This window comes from Gavia stellata, chromosome 4, assembly GCF_030936135.1.
Source record: "Gavia stellata isolate bGavSte3 chromosome 4, bGavSte3.hap2, whole genome shotgun sequence".
NCBI lineage: Eukaryota > Metazoa > Chordata > Aves > Gaviiformes > Gaviidae > Gavia > Gavia stellata.
In genome coordinates this window covers 1550517-1569169 of record NC_082597.1, presented here as the reverse complement: position 1 = coordinate 1569169, position 18653 = coordinate 1550517, and the positions used below count along the sequence as shown (strand labels likewise).

At 47.9% G+C, this 18653-nt stretch overlaps 1 protein-coding gene across 1 annotated transcript in view; it reads right to left on the bottom strand.

Moving 5' to 3' along the window:
- Positions 1-17985, bottom strand: part of AHCYL2 (adenosylhomocysteinase like 2) — a 108554-nt gene extending 90569 nt beyond the window's left edge. Inside the window, exon 1 of the mRNA XM_059816154.1 lies at positions 17557-17985. Coding sequence (XP_059672137.1) covers positions 17557-17985 — 429 coding nt within the window. The remainder of the gene's footprint in view (positions 1-17556) is intronic.
- Positions 17986-18653: the final 668 nt, after the last annotated feature.

The window sequence follows — 18653 nt, the reverse complement described above, 5'->3', positions numbered from 1 at the left end:
CCTTTGTCTGATCTTGTTTGTTCGGTAACCACAGAAACAGTTTTAAAAACTCGATGAGCAGACACACAACCTTCAGAGACCAAAGCTTCAGGCTTTGTTTCCATTTAGAAAGGCCCATTTGGCACCCACTCATCTGCTCCTCTCTTTGTTAACGCTGCCGGATGAAGGACGCGCTTACCTCTTAAGACGCTCCTCTTGTACGCGTTCCACACAGACCTGCTTTAAGGGAAAACGCTTCTTGTTTTTCTGCGTGACAGCTATCCAACTCCCTTCTGAAGGCTTCCTGCACTACTGCACATCTTCAGTGCCACTCAGACACACCACAGCTTCAGATACAACCTCACGCTATTTTACAGCAGAATTTGTTTACCAGTGGTCACGAAGGTGTCAAAAAGCCCAAGTTGGAACATGAAGATTGCAGCACATTACAAAAGAAATGCCACTAATAAGAACCTGCTCTACTTTAACCATGGCTTCCCCTGCAGCCGAGCTCCTTTGGCACCCATGACATGCATAACGCTGCTCTTGATATCAGTAACAAAGCAGACTGCAACCATACAAACACATTCATCTACAAAACATCACTCATTCCTTTATTACTTTTCTGTTCCAAATCGTTCTCATTGCTGAAGACTCCCCAGAGACCCCTTACAGCCTCCCTCCTCTTCCCCGCCAATGCAATTGCCTTATCCCTTCACACAACCCAGCAACTACTGTTAAAACAGCCTTCACTACACAGATGGCTTTTTTGGACTTCTCCTCTACCTCTCAAGCGATGGGGATTTAACATAAGAATTTCAAGCGAGATTTGAAACTAGTTTAGATAATTTTTTTTCCCCTTCTTTTCTTTTCACTCCTACTGCTGTATCAATTTGGACCATATTCAGCTTAAACATTATGGGCTACAGTCTGTATGAAAGGTATTTACAAAATAAACTTTGTGTGTAAAGCATTTCCCAGTGAGATGAAGGCTCCGTTATCGTGTCCTTATGGTATCTTTCCGTCCATCAGGAATAGAGTTTCCCACAGAAGTACCTGAGCCTGCACATGACGGGGTCCTGTCTCCTTGCATTCATAGTAGGGCCAGAGCCAGTATAAACATCATTTTCAGAGGTGGCCTGCCAACAACTCCTTTGAAGACCAACAGAGAGGGTCTCTAAAACACTCGCATCCTACTCAACATCTAGAAAGTCAGAGAAGTGCAAGCCAACATCCCTGAGATAGTGAACAGTGAGGGGTGGCAACCCAGGAAATAAAAAGAAATAATCCTCTTTTTCCCCCCTGCTTTTCTCTCCCCTCCTTCCTTTCCTCCAGATGCTGACCAAGACACAATTTATCTGTTTGAAAACCATCTGTTTTGGGCAGACTAGCAAAGTAGCTCTTCCACAAATGGAAGAACATTTAAAAATTAACTGAGGCGTCACCAGCAAGGAATATTAGTCAATACAGAGAAGGAAGAATGAGCGATTGAACAGGCACTGCTGAACGTGTTAAGAGAAATTTCTGGGTGATTTTCACTTAAAAGTAACACAAGGTGCACATAACGAATAGGTTAAAAAAACAGGAAGAAAGCTTTGGGTTTTGAAAGTGCAGCTTATATTGAACAACAGTTCAATACCCCAAGGTTTTCCTGAAAATTCACACAATGACTAGCTTTTTGCCCCAGCCTTGACATTTAAGGATTTCTCCACCATTATTCCTCTGTGCCGCTCCTCTGCCTTCCAGCGGTATAAACGTCTGAAGCAGCCATTGCCAAACTCAAAATAACAGCACTGAACCACACTGTTAATTTTGTATTTTTACGGGAGCCAGAAGTTGGTATAATTAGCCTGAATTATAGGAACTGATTCTCTGCACAACCTAAAGGAACCATTAAACAAGACAAGAGTCAGCTGTGCTCACCGCCGTAAACCCACATACGCATCGTCACGATTACTCAGAAAACTCAAAGCGATTTGGTACACGCCAAGCTCTGCACTCCAACGGCATCTGTACTCAAGAGCCGAAATATTTCGGAAAGAAACATTCAAGAAATGAATTTGAGGGAGCTAACAGTTTTTGCTTTTCAGAGAAAAAGCAGCAGACGAGAACGGGTTGGCGAGGCTAAAGGCTCACAAATGACGCACTCAAAAACCGGTACGGTCACCCCAAGTGCCGGGGCACTAAACATTTTACATAACACCGTGCCACTGCACAGGGCAGGAATGAATGCAGCAACGCGTACACAGGGACACACACAGCCTCGCTTCCCAAGGAAGCCTATTTTAATTATAATGGTTGCCACGGTTACTTTAATTCCATCATCGCTCCAAGTAGTCTCACAACTCCAACTCCACACCACTAATCAGGAATCTTGCATAACATTAGCACTGAATAACCCAATTTAAACCAACTTAAAAGCCTGGATTATTGCAGGGGATGTTGACGCAAAAAGAAGGAAAAAAGGGGAAAAAAAAACCCAGAACTGTTTTGTTCAGGGAACTGCTTCTTCTGTATCCGTTTCCAACAAGCACTCGTCACTCTTATCCATGTGGAAGCTATGGATGAGCCCAAGCCAGAGCAGAACCAAAATTAAATACGAGTTTGTTTAGTCCAACATGGTTCCCCTCAATCTTCTTATAAAGGAAAAATAAAAGTACAATGACGTCATATCAAGTCAAAGGCACCGAAAGACTTGCTCCTAGTTATCGGGAGACTAAAACAACATGGCAGTCCTGGAGTATCAAACATGGAAAGTTTGGCACAAGAGTCTATGAGCTGCAGGAAGAGGTTTCAAACTGCAACTTCTAAGTTTCTCCTTTGACCACTGCCCATAGCATGGCTGGCAAACTTGTGTGGAAAATACTCCTGTAATTTAAACACAGCTGTAATAAGCAAAGCTGACCTTAGTCTAGACAAAGAAACTCCCTGAAAGCTATTCTAGTCTTCCTTTTGGGCTTGCCTATAAAATTAGGCAAGGAGTACCGATCTAGCTAGTTCAGGGGAAGAGATCAACACTACACTGTTCCGTCTGTAGTCCTTAAGCAATTCAAACACAAACATCTCGGCGTAGGACAAGTTAGATACCCAACACCTTAGGACGTAACAAGCAAAAGAAATCTCTTCCCGCTGAACGAAGTCCGTCTGGATCCTCTCTCCAGGAATTTTCAAAGCAGGACTCCTTGAGACTGAGGCTTTCCACAGGCACCCATCCAGTGGTCAAGCATCAGGATAGTAGAGCCAAATATATTTCTTCTCCCTATTAAAATGCGTTATTTTCTTCTTCACTTAAGCTATTTCCCCCTCATAACCTTCGGTCTCTGAACTTCTCCTGGACCTACAGTATTTATGTCTGTATGGACGCTCTCCCAGGTACAACAGGATAAGTTCCATTTCTTACCCTGGGGAAGCGTAGGAGATGTTACATTTCACCTTCACAGCCTTAAATGTCCAAACCCCAGCATTTTTCCCAAAGGCAAAACAAGGAGCAGCAAAATTTGACCTTTAGCGGTATCAGCTTTGGTCATCTACCCTGCAGACTGTACCCTGTAAAGTCGCCTACGATCCTGCATTAGCTTTAAAAGAGGCAGCAGAAAGAGAATTTTTTCCACTGTTCGCAGTATCTCATTAGAGATAATGTAGATACAGAAGCCGTATACATGCTCCTCTGCTCCTGAAAAATCACCAGCACAGTCCTAACTGACTTAAGCCTGGGAACCCTTTGAGATACAGTTTGTGCCACACTCCAAAGGCACTCCTTTGACTTAATTCCTGCACAGCAAACAACGGAGGCTTTCAAAAAGATTACCTACTTCACAGTGTCCCACAAAATCCCATTTTCTACAATGTCTTCTAACTCACGTGGCTAGGGATGAATCCCATGGATCAAAAACTGCATAAATGACTGAGCAAAATACGTTATCGTTTGATAAACAAAGCACAGAGGAGAGAACCGCAGGAGCTGGCAAAGTCTGCTATGTGCAACATAATGCCTTCAGTTAGCAAACCTCAAAGAAGAAATTAAAAAGCATTTCTAGACTATGCAGATACCACTAATTTGACCGGAGCTGTGAACACCAGCAGCACTGGGGAGGTTACCCAATAAGGCAGGACACTGCTCCAGCAAGGATATGCAACAGTAGTTTAATAGACTTCCCCTCCCACAATTCTCGTATTGAAGCCTAATTTGTTCTGCTTATATTGTGCCCATCTATGCATTATTTAAACGCACTGCAAAGTCAGACAACAAAAATCAGGGATAGTCTGGTATTCAGCACTTCTTCCACTATTTATTTGGTTGCTTGGTTATTCTCCTCTCCAGAGTTTTTTTTCCCCCCCACCAGCTAAAATTCACGCTTACGTTAGGAAATAATGACGATGGCAGGAAAGCTAAGATGGTAACAAAACCACCCGCCTGACTCCTCTGTTTAAGCTTGAAATAAGATTTTCCATGCAAGAGTGCCGATATTGCAGCAATACTTAACAGCAGTGTTTAAAACACTGCAGTCTAAAATACCTTCATTCTAAGCTGCAGCTCTCCTGTCATCAGTCTCAGTGGCAGCAGGTTAGATCTCAACATCCATCAAAGCACAAGAAATAGACCACAGCGGTACTAATAAAGCAGAAGCAGAGGAAATAGCTAATACTCATGCAGAGCTCTGGCATGCTATTAGTGCTTTGTTACTTGATAGCTAGGAATCTTTCATTTCTGACCATGTACAAAATCACTTTTAGCTCTATCAGGTAAGTCACGATGACTTCTAATATTTGATCCAAACACAGAAAAAGGAAACCTGTTTGGAAGGATGCAAAACGTAGGATACTGAAATGAAGTCACTGCTTTACGACAAGGAAGTGTTGCTTGTTTGGCCTTCACAGCAGCCCTGAGCCCAAAAGACCACAGGTTCTAGATAAGGAAAATAGCTGGATAACAGAGGAAACGGAAAGAGACAGTATTAGCTGATATTCCAGTCCCTGGGAGCTGCGTTCTAACATGAACACCTCAGCGCTGCAGGTCCTCCTACCAAATCCTCCACCTCTGTCCAGACCAGGGTATCAACCGCATTGTCTACCTGCTCCTTTCCAAGCCAAGACCTTCAGTCTCCATACTCCATCTCCTTCCATTTTATACTCCTGTATCAGAAAAAGGATGAAAATGGGTTAGTTGAGTGCAATAGCAGAGCAAGCTGCATGCTAACGTAGCTTCCAGCTCCCCCTGCGATGAGGGGTGTTAGCACATCAACGTCCTGCCATCGTCAGGCTTCTGTTGGCATCCGACAAAGGAGAACTTGAAGAAGGATAAACGGCAGCTTTGCAGATGATTGCACCAACCTCCTTCAAAGCACAAAGGCAATATGGAAGATGCGGTTCCAAGGAAGCCATTTCTGCGTTAACAAATGTCTGCTGGGGGTTGGCATCAAGGATGATATTGGAGCATTGACTTCCCAAGGAGAAGAGAGCAGGAGACTGGAGAAGAGAGCAGGAGACTGGAGAAGAGAGCAGGAGACTGGAGAAGAGAGCAGGAGACTGGAGAAGAGAGCAGGAGACTGGAGAAGAGAGCAGGAGACTGGAGAAGAGAGCAGGAGACTGGAGAAGAGAGCAGGAGACTGGAGAAGAGAGCAGGAGACTGGAGAAGAGAGCAGGAGACTGGAGAAGAGAGCAGGAGACTGGAGAAGAGAGCAGGAGACTGGAGAAGAGAGCAGGAGACTGGAGAAGAGAGCAGGAGACTGGAGAAGAGAGCAGGAGACTGGAGAAGAGAGCAGGAGACTGGAGAAGAGAGCAGGAGACTGGAGAAGAGAGCAGGAGACTGGAGAAGAGAGCAGGAGACTGGAGAAGAGGTCTAAGAATACAGGTAAATCCTTGGTGGAGCGGAGACAAGAGAACTTGGGCACGGTTACAGACAGCCCTTGCATAAGCCATCAGGGAAATGACCTTTGCAGCAGGATTCTGGAAAGAGATTAATGGAACAAGATGATATTTGTCAAAAATCAGGTAAGGACACAGTAACTGATAGCTAAGAGGAAAGCCTGGGCTGGCTTTTACTGCACAGATGGGCTCTCCAAACGCTCTCAGACACTCTTCCCTCCTGAAGGACGGGTGAAACCTGGACACAGACAGGCAGGGAGAAGAGCCAGAGCGCACTCAGGCAACACCTTTGTAATCTCTCCTACCAAAAGAGCCATTTCCACTAACATTAAAGGAACTGAAAAGTTACATTCAGCTACCAAGGTCAAATAAAACTACTAACTCTGTCCTTCCTGAAGGCAAATAATTTTTTTCCTCCTACCACTTTCAAAATGAGACCAAACTAGGTTCACTGTAAAGCTCTCCAAGAATCAGTTAGTCCCTACTTTTTCCTACAAAAAAATAAATCTTGAAATTACACATAAAAAAAAAAAAACACGACACATTAAAAAAGACAAATCCACAATGAATGCTCACTTCTTGACATCTTCACTCCCCTTCAGATTTAAGGAATTAAGTATCTTTCAATGCGTACAGAAATAACAAAACACAGGATTTGACACCGACTACAATAATGTCTTGAGATTTACTTCATTTTCAGGTCAGTGCGATTCAAAAGATAATCCATTTCTAACAGGTTTGTAGGCCAGAGGATGGGCTAGAGTCCAGGTTTAAGCTAACAAAGAGAAAGCATCGCCTTACAGACAGCAAAACACACGCCCAAACCCAGACCCTAGCAAAGCTTACCTCTTGGACCAACCTGTTTGTTTCTCTTTCCCTCTCCCGGCTGGTTTAAAACACAGCAGCATGACATATCACTACTGTACGTCTTGACTTTCAAAAGCAGTCTAGCAGAAGACTAATTCTCAAAACAGTTACAGCAAATGTCACTAAGTCCTGTGAACTTCTCACCTCCTCAGCATGCACAACACATGGCGAAAGCAAGCGTCCGCTGAGTAGCACACAGGGCATGAAATAAAGTGACAGTTCATCGGCTATCTACTTGCAGCTTCTCAGGCTGTCTGCCTGAACTTGCCAAGTGGCTTATCACAGTCCAAAAAAAAAAAAACCATACGAAAATAATACGTGCGCTCAGTAACTCTGAAATACTACCCCTCGCCTTCTGGCCTTCACCCTGGTTCACCACCTCTACGACCCACCACCGCCTCCGAAGCAGCCCAGGGGAAGCTGAACGGATGAAGGGAGCACGCAAACATTTTCATTTCTATCCCATCTTTCATCACGGGGAGCCAAGTATCAGCCTCAAGGTACTCGCTAAAAGCACATAAAAGTAATAACACCTTAGGCACCTGAATCAAATGTTCAAGAGAATCAGCTACTTTTTACATTACTTGAAAACAAAAAGGATTTATTATCGACTCTTGAAATCTCACAGACTAACAGCAGATAGCAAGACTGAAGTGGGATTCAATGCCAGTGAAGAGTAGAAAAACTACAGCAGTTTAGTATTACAGAAAGCCACTTCAATTAATACCTAACTGGTCGATGTGAAATGCTGGAAGTTACGGCAGTAATCTCTCATCCCAGAATGCAGAAGGTTGGTTTTAAAAAAAAGAAAAATCCACATCAAACACATGTTAGTGCATTCTGCAAACAATAAAAACAATCTTAGCTGATACTGAAAAGGATCCAAGCAGATTTCCCCACCTCCATAAACACTAAATTCATGGAGAGAACACCGAATCTGAGTCAGCAAGCTTTTGGGCAGCTGGAAGGGAAGCTTGCTGGGAACAGACTCCAGCATGAACTGCAGCAAGCTGTTTTCCTAAATTGGTTCTTGAGTCATTTTTATGGGAACAGTCCATTCCCCGGTTTTTGTCACATAACTTCAGGATTAAGTGTCGATCACTTGACTTCACAGAGGTGAAGTAAATAACAAGCAAAGCTTCCTAACTGTCAGATGAAGGCATGTTCATAGTTCTTCTATTTTTTAAATACTCGCTTTTGGGATGAAATTTGAAATAGAGTGGTTCAGCACTTCTGGGCAGCTAACTAATTTTTCAACTGACTTTCCTCTTCTTTCTGACACTCATGAAAAATGCAACTGGCTGCCTATTTAAGGCTCTGTCATGAGGAAAAAAAAAGATACCCGGAGTTCCAACATTGCCACCCCTGCAATTTAAAGTAAGGTCGGCACACAGCAGCATCCAAACTTTTCACACAGCAAAACGCTAAAAATGCTATTGGAAGAACATTAAGGCTGGAAAGCTGGCCAAAAATAAAGAATCCCAGAAGTAAGGTTGTTCACTCAGCCTGAAGTCAGACACGCTGCAAGTTAGCGCACAGACGCTATTGTGTTCAGACGAACTTTCCTCCATCAGTGGACAGGGCACGGTTTCAGGGTTGGACTTTGCTGATGCTTTGCTTCCCCTGTTGGGAAGCTGCAAAGCGAACAGAGAAGGAGGCAGGAGACTTCACGAAGAACAAGGGGTTTTGGTTAGGCTGTTAAATGCTGCCCTACGTAATTAAATTCCGTATTTTTCTCCTGCCAAAGTTGCTATAGGCAAGTCTGCGCAGGCAGGTGCAGACAGACTGGAGCTTAAGCTGGATGGGGAGAAGCCAGCTCTGGTCCAGAAGCTGCACAGTGGTAGCGTCAGCTCAGGCACAGCGCTGCACTGATGCATCCCAAAGAGAACAAGACGTGAAGTGACTCAGACCTGACCAATTCAGCATGTGCAGAGCAAACGTGGGTCTGCCTGCATCTGTTTAGGCATGTCTTCAGCAATGCTAGGCTGTAAACTTTTCACAGCTGGCCATTAACTGCAAGATCATCATTTTTTTCGTGGCTCGTGATCCAGAACTTAGAAAAGTGCTGAGCACTCACAGCTCCAACTGAAGTCTGTGGGAATTACGCTTCAATAAGAGAGTGCTATTTAATAATGACACAAGGGATCTGGGGAAAAAGGTCAGATTTTTTCCACTTAGTAGCGGAAACCCCAAACATATTGACAAGTGGTCTTAATTTCAGTGCATCAATACCCCAGCTACAAACCTGAGACGACGCGGTGCTATCTTGCAGAAGCAGAAAAATACTTTACGAAGCGTTCCGGCGCTATGGTGAGCTTTGAGGGTGCAGAGGAATGTTAATTCTAGGCTCTCGCTCATCCTTGCTCATTCTCGAGCGCTCCAACGTTACGTTTGCAGAACAGCCTTTCGTCTCAGACGTAAAAAAACCACAAGCACGACCATGTCATTCAATTCTCAGAAAAGTCCCTGCAAATGTCATTGACTTCAGGGAACTGTTCTGCTGGTCACCGCGTCTTCTGGAAGGTCACAGGAAAGCCTCTGCTCTCTTTAACAACCATTTCACTTGAGACAGCTGTGCATATTTCTACTATAATAAAAAGTATTTCAATACATATTTATATAGTTACACATGTATTTTCCAAGAACAATACTATAATAAATTAAAAAACAGTTCAAGGTTCTCTCTACAGCACAAACTGTATGAAAGCTCATGCTTAGGGAGAAGCACTGTAAAAATCAGGATACCAATTTAATCAGCTTCATGTACACTTTTGCAGAATAAGAAGTAACAACTTCTGATCAATCTCAGTATTCTTCCTTCTATAAATTATATTTCGGAGCAAGCAAATGTATTTTGGATAAGCTGCACCTACAACAAATATGAAGTTTCAAAGTTTTGTTAGGAAGCCAGTAGTTCATCAACAGCTCCGTCTGCAAGGCTGAATGCCCGCTCTAGGAATAGCTGCACAATTTTTTGATACAAAAAAAATGCCAAGCCAACATACCTAGATAACATTGGCCTTCCCAAAATATAACTAGAAACAAAAAATTAAACATTTTCTAAAGGTACTCAGCACACAGCTGGTGGGCACAAGCACGAGAGCAATTACTGCTTCAAGGCCTTAAGCAGGGAAACAATCAGTTAAGAAGAGTTCTCAAAAAAAAAATTAATTTTTTTTTAAATCGTTGACCTCAAAGCTCCCTGAAGAACTACTATTTCATGTTCCTCTGTCCTGTTTTCTCACTTACTGACTTCTCCCATTTCAGAGTTTGGATTAAGCTTAAAGCCCAGGAAGTCTTCCATTAATCCAGTACACACGCACTGAGTTTAGGTTTCCAGAACCAACTTTGCCTCTCCCCGCTGCCTGCGGCACACCTGCGAGCAGGCGCTGCCGAGTTTCTCCACGGCTACAGAACAAGAACGAGTAAACAGAATTTACTAAACCTTCACTTTTTACCTCATCGCAAGAGCTCATCTTAATCCCGAGAAGACTGCTTCTAACAGAAGAGAGGATTGCTGTTGCAACTGAAAACACGAACAATTTTTCCCTTTCCGTTTGCAGCCTGCATCAGTGACTGACAGCGACTGCTCCTGTGGAAGTCTGGGTGAAAGGCTCCCCACCTCTGTCTGTATTTACAAACCTCCTATCAGGAAAGACCCTGAACTGACATCGATAGCCATTCGATAGGAAAGGAAGAAATTAACCTAATTATGGCTTCTCTAGATCAAAATGGAGGCATTTCAGTGGGATTTGTTTGCTACGAATACCTTGAACCGCAGACCTGAGCATAGAGGATTTTGCCTTAATTTTATCCTTAATTCACCCTTTTCCTCCTAGTCAGTTTGTTGCTCGTTTGAAGCCCTAGAACCTAACAGTTTTGCTGGTACGTAAAGCAACCAGCCTCCAGTATTCTTATTTAGAGGCTGGACCTTATTTCTCGGGCTGTCTCTCTTCCATTCATCATTTATATTTTGTAACTTGCCTATAGCTCATCTCTCTCTATAAGAATTTAACCGGACGCCAGCCATCGCACTTCGGGGAGGAGGTTTCCTTCACATGACTGAGGTTCTACTCTTGGATCTCTGCCTTGAATCTGCAAAATTGAAGAAGAAAATAAAAATCACAGAAGAAAATTAAGCGGCTAGTTTTTGTACCCTACCACTGCAGTAGCTCTACAGAACATTCGGAGCAATTCTATTCTTTCAGTTTTTAGTATTCTTCAAATTTAACCAATGCTGCAGGTCACTCAGTCACACGGAGAAACCTGCCTGTTATCTCTGCGCTACCTAGCTGATTTCTTTCTTTTTAGTTTTATCTCCACCTCTTCCTTGTTTGAGTTAAATCACCGCATTGTTTTACAATTCACTAGACAGAGTTAAAAAGAAAACCTAAAAGGTCAAACACGGCTCCGAAAGTCGTAATTGCTTTACCTTGCTCATCTTTCAAGCGTCAAGTCAGGACCGAAGCTAAGACTACGCTTTTAATTGCTTGTAAATTCAAATACCAGGTTTCTGTCCCTCCAGGAAAGATACAAACACAAAGATCATTACACGTTTCAACATTTTATTTACCCGAGAAAGCAACAGAGGCACGGTGCCGCAGCCTCCTGGCACAACGCAAGTTTGCCGTTCACAGTTACAAGGTTTGAGGTATCCTGAACCACACCCCGGCTTCTCATTTCCACATCATTACGTTTTATAACCTGCCATCTACTCGCATCCACAGCCATAAATTTTCTATCATGTTTTCCCCCCAATCTTCTTTTATCTTCTCTTCTGTTCCTGAGCCTCCATGCCAAAGGCTGACATATTGATCTTTGTACACGGTTCCAAGCAGTCACACGCAGGCACCGTCTAAAATTAAACTGCACGCATTCATAGGGAGACAGACCCACGGGTTTTATACGTAATAAAAGAATATGGCCTCCAATGATAAGATTTTACTAAATAGCATCCAAACCACACTCATTACAAGCAGCACTTGGGAATTCAGCCTCGAGGGAAACATTTATTACCTCGCATAAGTGATCACTAGGGGTTAGAACGACACCGAAAAAATAGAAAGCCAACGCACAAGCACGTAAGAAATCCGTAACGGAGCACACCACCTGCCAAAAAAAAAAAATCCCCCTGCCCCACAAAACGATGTGGGAACGTCACAAGGAATTTACACACATTTACAAGGGAAAAGCTACACTTTCATCGCAGGCAATGAAATCTGCTGGGAGTCAAGGTCAGAATCATCATTTAGACAAGCCACATGAGAGTCATTTACAGTCTTAGCAGACTAAAACCTCCCATCGCGGCTCACCAGTCAGGTGATGTGCCAGTCTAGCGAGCACCAGGCATTTATTTTGATGTAATCCCTTCACCGAAGAATTTTACAGCGAGGAGTTTTAGGAGGGTTATACTCAAGCAGTGACATTACACAAGGATGTGCACCTGGTTACCCTATACCTCTACGCCCTGCTTTTTCTGCTTTGCCCGCAGACAAAAGCCACAGCTTTCTGCAGCCACTGGCACTGCAGAGGCGGCGTAGCTCCAGAAAAGCAAGCTGTGCTCTGCCCTAGCCCACTAAATGAATCAACAGCACTGACAAACCAGCAAATCAATCCCTCCCCGTTCCAAAACCTCTCTTTTAATGATGCTAAGGAGCAAAAGAACACAGCTTGAAATTCAAAGGAATAAGCTGTGCTTTCCGTACTGAGTGGCTGGGACAAAAAAGAAAAAAAAAATAACCTTTCATTTTGTAAATCAGTATACGGTTAATATAAAACTTTGCAGCTACACAACTGCTGTCGTTTAAACTTCCCAGCGTGGTGGGAAGCCTTACTTGCTGCGTAGTTAAGAATCATTAAACCAAGAAGTGCATCTGTTGAAGTGTATGTTCTTCTCTCGGCTAAAGAAAGAGGGGTACAGAGTTATCATGCCAAGGCCGAGATCACCCAGCTAATCCATTTGGGAGTCTTAATTACAGCCCCTTACAGGCTCCCACCCCAGGCACACTAACGACAACATTTCCAGAAGTTCTGCAACTTTCAGCCGCTTTGATCTGGGAACACCCTAAGAATTAACACAAAACATAAGCGGCCACAACCCCCCCCAAAGCCAACGAGTGATCATCTCATCACCAAAACACCGTTCAAATCTAAAACCGTAAACAATTTGTGTGACTCAGGGCCCTGACTCACATCCACGGATAAGTTTAGCCCGGGACACCTGAAACTGTTACTCAGCCCCACGGCTCACCTCGCCCCAGGAGCGGGGACGGCAGAACAAACCACGCATCTCCTGAGTCACCCCGGCCAGCTGCCGCCAGCACCCCGTCACGTTAGCACGCCGGCAGCAGCCGCGCGGAGTGAGGACTCTCACTGCGGCCGAGCCAATTCGGCATCCAGCTGCCGCTGGGGAGGCATTGCCATCCCTCCCATCTCCACCAACCTGCTCGTGCCGCTTCTCCCACACCATTCCCGGCTCTTCCTCGACCCCATGTTGGAGGGAATCACGCCAACAGAAAAATAACCCAACTTAAAGCGAGGAATTTTAGGCAGTTTTGAGCTCTCTGAACTGCGTCATCTTGGAGCCACGTGAGAACCTGGCAGGAGGGGAAGGGGAAAGGGTCAGAACACGCAGTCAGAGGCAGGAGAAGATCTGGACCACGCCTGAAGCTCAGGCCGTCTGCCCACACCGCATCCACAGGTCAAAGACGCACTCACCAGCCCTTCTCAGAGGCAGCGAGCTCTGAAGCGTCACCAGACGAGCAAGGGTCGGCTAAATCTACCTGTGTAGACGCGTGTAAAGGTCACAGCCACATCCATTAGTCAGAGTTAGCTGTAAAAGTCAAGTCCAATGTCATCTCAGAAACGAGGTCTTCTAGCCATTTCCTGAGCGCGCGGATCTACAGCAAGAATCCAAAGAGAAGAAAAACGTGATTACGGAGATCTTCACCTAGATCTGATGGGAACCACCTCTGCAGGTATCACGAAGACAAGCCCAGTGCACTCAGCTTTGACCTCTGGGTTTGTCAGAGTGCCACCCTTTCTCGTGCGAGCAGGTGTGCAAGACGGTAGAATCAGGACTGTACATCAGCTGTAATATTACAAGAAAATGAAGCGATTGCCTAAATAAGTAAAAATACAAACTTGCAAAGTTGTTAACACTTGCTAGTCCGGGCACATCCCCACTCTATCAAGGTAAAACATTAATTAGCCCACCTAAAGGTAGACAGACATAAGTAAAATACTAAGCCAACATAAAAATAGTTTTAAAATGAGAGTGGCATTAGAGGAAAGAACAGTCACGGCTATTTACTGGGACCTCTGTGCTTGTGTCAGAACTATGAAATAAACATTAGCTCACACATTACTTAACACATGTTAAAATTTCAAAGAAAGGAAAAAAAAACACCACACCAGAAAAAACAGTACTTTTAATACATAAACCAGTCAAGAAAATCTACAGAGATTTTTTTGCCCAGCAGACACTAAGAACTACAGTTTACTTGGTTTCACTATGAATTTCATATGATCTTGCTTACGTATCTTAAATAGACTTTTACTTCAGGTACTAAAGCAAAGTTCCGCTGGATTTCACTAAAAAAAAAAAATTATCTGCTTCTTTTAGACTTATTTTTGTACTAAACCTTCTTTCAACAGATGCTTCGGCTCTGCGGGCCCAATTTTTCAGTCACAGGACTGGGAAAAATTTTATGGCTACCAAATCTGGTGTTTTATTTAAATAACATGACTTCCTAAGAAACGGCGGAAAGGACTCTGGATTTGTAAATCTGGTAAATGAAATGCCTAACAACCTCTCAAGTCACTGGAAAGCAACAGTACGGGGCGGGGGGAAGAAAGAGAAGGAACAGTATGTACTCCCAGATACCCTCTATCAACACATCTCGCTTCCTTTAGCAACCAGACAGATTGTCAGCTCCTAAACAAACTCCTCACCCAAAGCAACGGGAGCCAGCTGGGGAGCTCTGCTGCTCCGTAAGCTTGCTGGCTGTTCCTCCCGCAGCCAGGTTTCTCCTGGAAGCCTGGCATCCTTTTCTCCTCTCTCATAAGGCACCTTCTGCTGCTATTAGGAGCATCCAGGGAGAGGGATGCAGGTTCCTTCAAGCTCTTTCAGGTAACAGACCCCATCACCCACCACCCATACTCCCCTTCCCTCCTAGACTTAGCGATGCAAATGTGTCATCTAACGCCCTGCTCCTCTCGCCAGACAAGAGCTGGACTTCAGGAGGGGGGTGCAAGGAGACACCCTTTTTGTTGTTTAACAAAAAAAAGAAAGAGAGGGATAAGGGAGGAGGAGTTCAGAAGTCTTAAGCACACTTGAGAAGAAATACGGATGCCCTGAGGGTCTCTAAAAGTAGAGAGACTGGATTAGGATATCAAACTGAGAGCGCTCCAGACACTGCGGACAGAAGTCACAGTCTTAAAAACATGTCACAATCTTAAAAAAAAAAAAAAAAAAAGTCCTTTACCGAGGACCTGAACCCCCCCAGCAGGGATTTCTAAGGGGATGAAGGAACCCTCGATCCAGACTCTCTCCATGGGCAGACCTTGCCGTACAGGGACGCGCTCCTTCCCACAGAGTCTCTAGAAGAGACTCCAGCTTCAGGGAAGTCACACAGGAGAAGATCTGCGTTATGGGGACAAAAATCCGTCACTCTGGGCCTTCTGAAGGGAGAGGAAATATTAGAGCGACAACAAAAGAGGATGGAAGTCCAGCAATATGTCGATGAAGCCTTCACCCCAAAGGTTCATGAGTAGGAAGGTTCCCCTTAGGACAGGGACACTTCTTCTCTCACACTGCCCAAAAGGTTCTTGCATCACGGGGGAGAACTTCTCCCAAGATTTCCGAAGGGAAGGGTGCCAGACACCAACAACTCAGGTCGCTCCTACCCAGGAATCTCTGTGGAAAACGTGCATTTCTCTACAGCCATCCACGGAGGGGGCCACATGCCTCTATAGGAGGCTGTATCCATAGGAGAGTACACATATCCCCCCCTTTCAGGGGAGTGTCTATGTCCGTGGGTGCATCCACCCAAGGGACATGGATAATGCATGCGTGTATCTACGTGAACAGGTCAGAGAGTGGACTTAACCACATCTATAGGTGGACACTGGTATGCGCATAATCTGCGTATGCAAAGGCATGAGGATGCCTATACCCGACACACACGGGGCTGTCTGTGTGCATCTGAATGCATTTCTGTCTATAGGGACGTCTACATCTGAGCGTGGGCTGACGTGCAAAGCTACAAGCTTGTGCCTGAGCACGCGGCATATAGGTGCCTATACGCACAAAGGTGCTGCTTTGCACCCATACGTAGGCATCCAAGGATGTACCTTGGTGCGTATATGCCTACCTCTGTCAGCGTTTGCACAGCTATAAACACGTGTATGCACACCTGTATCCGTACATGCGTACTGATAGGTGCACGTGTGTGCACCTGTTTGGATCCCTATAGATATTTAACCTCGTAAACTTGCAGGTATACTTCCCCTGGATGCAAAGGTATGCGTCACGCATGCATATAGCTATAGCATATAGACACCTGTATGTGTGTACGCATCTATAGGCATGCTGGTATACATACCAGTATGCATTATGTAAGCGTGCACACCCACCTCTGTGTCCGTGTACTTACCTCCAGACACGCAGGTTCACATATACACAAGCGGATGTATAGCTACGCCTGCGTATTCCATGTCTAAGTACAAAAGCGGTTGCAAACTCGTGCATAATCAGCTACGGGTACTCCTGTATGTGCATACATACCTCGGGGGTATATATACCTAAACAATGTACGTATCTAGAGGTTACGTACCGGTGCATGTAGCACACCCGTGGGGCAGACGCACGCTTGGGCACATGCTCACAGGTCAGGCACGGTTCGAGGGAACGGTGCATACCTGCCACGTCCAGAGGCGCGCGCCCAACACGCACTCGCCGGGCAGACCGTGGTCCGCGCGTTCCCCGTACACCTCGACGGGCAAGCGCCAGGACGGCGGCACCCCAGAGGACGGGGCACCCCGTGCAGACCCACCCCTGGGTGCGTGAGCGTGCACCCAGCAATACACCCAGAGGCACGCGTGCACGCTGGGTACGCCTGATTAGCCCTCCCGTACTAAGGGGATGGGCACCTCTCCGTACATTTTTATCTGGTGCGTATGAGTATTTCCAAGCCAGCAGATAACCCCGGGGACGTGAACCCGATGTGAACCCACACACACCCGGGAGCTCAGGTACCTGGCACACGCTTTCCCCACGAACACTCCCACACCTGGGTGTGCGGAAGTGTGGTGTACACACACCCGGCGTGTACCTACGCTCCTTGGCGGATGCGAGTGTGTAAGCAAGCACATACCCGACGAGGCAGGCACGTCTCCGGGCACGCACACAGCCGACACGGACCCCCAGGGCAGGATCACGCTGGTCACACGTGTCCGTGGGCATAGCCACGCTCTCTGTGTGCGCACCCCACGCTGACCCACCGCGCAGAGGCACACGGGGGGACAAGGAGGGGATGGGACCCCACGCCCTCAGAGGAGCGCGTCCCTGAAAGGTGGCCACGGGAGCCCCCCCCACGGGCCACACCGACACCCCACACAGGCGCAGCGGGGACCCCCACGCCGGGAGGGAGGCACGGCCGTGTCCCCAAGCAGCGGGACGGCTCCCGCTGCCGGGTGGGGCGCGCGTGCCCGTCCCGGGGAGGTCCCGGCGGGGGTGCGGGCTCCGCGCTCAGCGGGACGGGGCGCACAAAGCCGCGGGTGGGTCCCCACGGCCGGCGGCGGGTCTCCTCCCCCCGAGTCGTGTCCCCCCCCCTTCCCCGTTACCTTCTTGACGGTGCGCGGCGCCTCTGTGACGGTGCCGTCGGGGCTGACGAGCGCCTCGGCCGCGGCGCCGCCGCCGCTGTCGCCGCCGTCGCGGTGCCGGTGCTGGGGGTGGTGCGGGTCGCTCCGCTTCATGGCCGAAGCCTGAGGCACCTTGACGGCGCCCGGCGGCAGCCCGGCGGCGGCGGACAGCCCGGGGCAGCCGCTCAGCGGAGGCCGCTCGCCGCCGCAGGAGGAGGACGCCGGGGCCGGGGCCGGGGCCGGGGCCGGGGCCGCCTCACGCTCGGCGGCCGGCAGCGGGCAGGGGGCCGCGGCCACGCTGTGCCCGGGAGGGTGAGCGGCCACCGGCTCACACGGCGGCCCCGCCGCCTTATCCATGGGGCCGCTCAGCTCCTTCAGCTCCACGGCGGGGGCTGCCACCTGCACCGACATCGCCGCCGCTGCCGCCGCCGCCGCCTCCGGCTCCCTCAGGGACCGCCCGCCCCGCCCCCGCCCCCTCACGGCGCGCGGGGCACGCCGGGACGTGCAGTCCTCCCGCCCGCCGCCCCGCCCCTCCCGCCGCCCCGCCGCGACTACAACTCCCGGCAGCCTCCGCGCCGCCCCGCCGCGCCCCGCCTACCCGCGCCCCCCGCCGCGGGGGCGCCTGGGAAGTGTAGTCCGGCGGGGGCCGCGCCGCCGTCCCGCCGCTGTCGCCCGCGCGGGGCAGAGGCGCGGAATGGCGGCGGCGGGAGGCGCAGCCCCGTCAGGGCCGGCCGGCGCCGCGCCCGGGCTGCGGGGCCTCCAGCGGCCCCTACGCCCCTCGGGGGCGGCCGGGCAGCGCTTGACCTCCCTCCCTGTGGAGAAGTTTGGGGTTTTTTCCACGTTTCAGCGGAATTTTCTCTTCCGGCCGGTGCCCGTCGTGCAGGGTCGCAGGCCTCTGGGCACCCCCTCAGCGCAAGGGCCTGGGCCGGGCTGCTCTCCCGGGCCCGCGCCTCCGCCACAAGCAAAAGCCTTGAAAACGAGGGGCTGAGATGTCCTGGCAAGGCGAGCGCGCCATCAGAGAGCCCCGAAACTTGCTGTCCTGCCAGGTTCTGCCAGCCCAGGGAGCCCCTTTGTGGGCC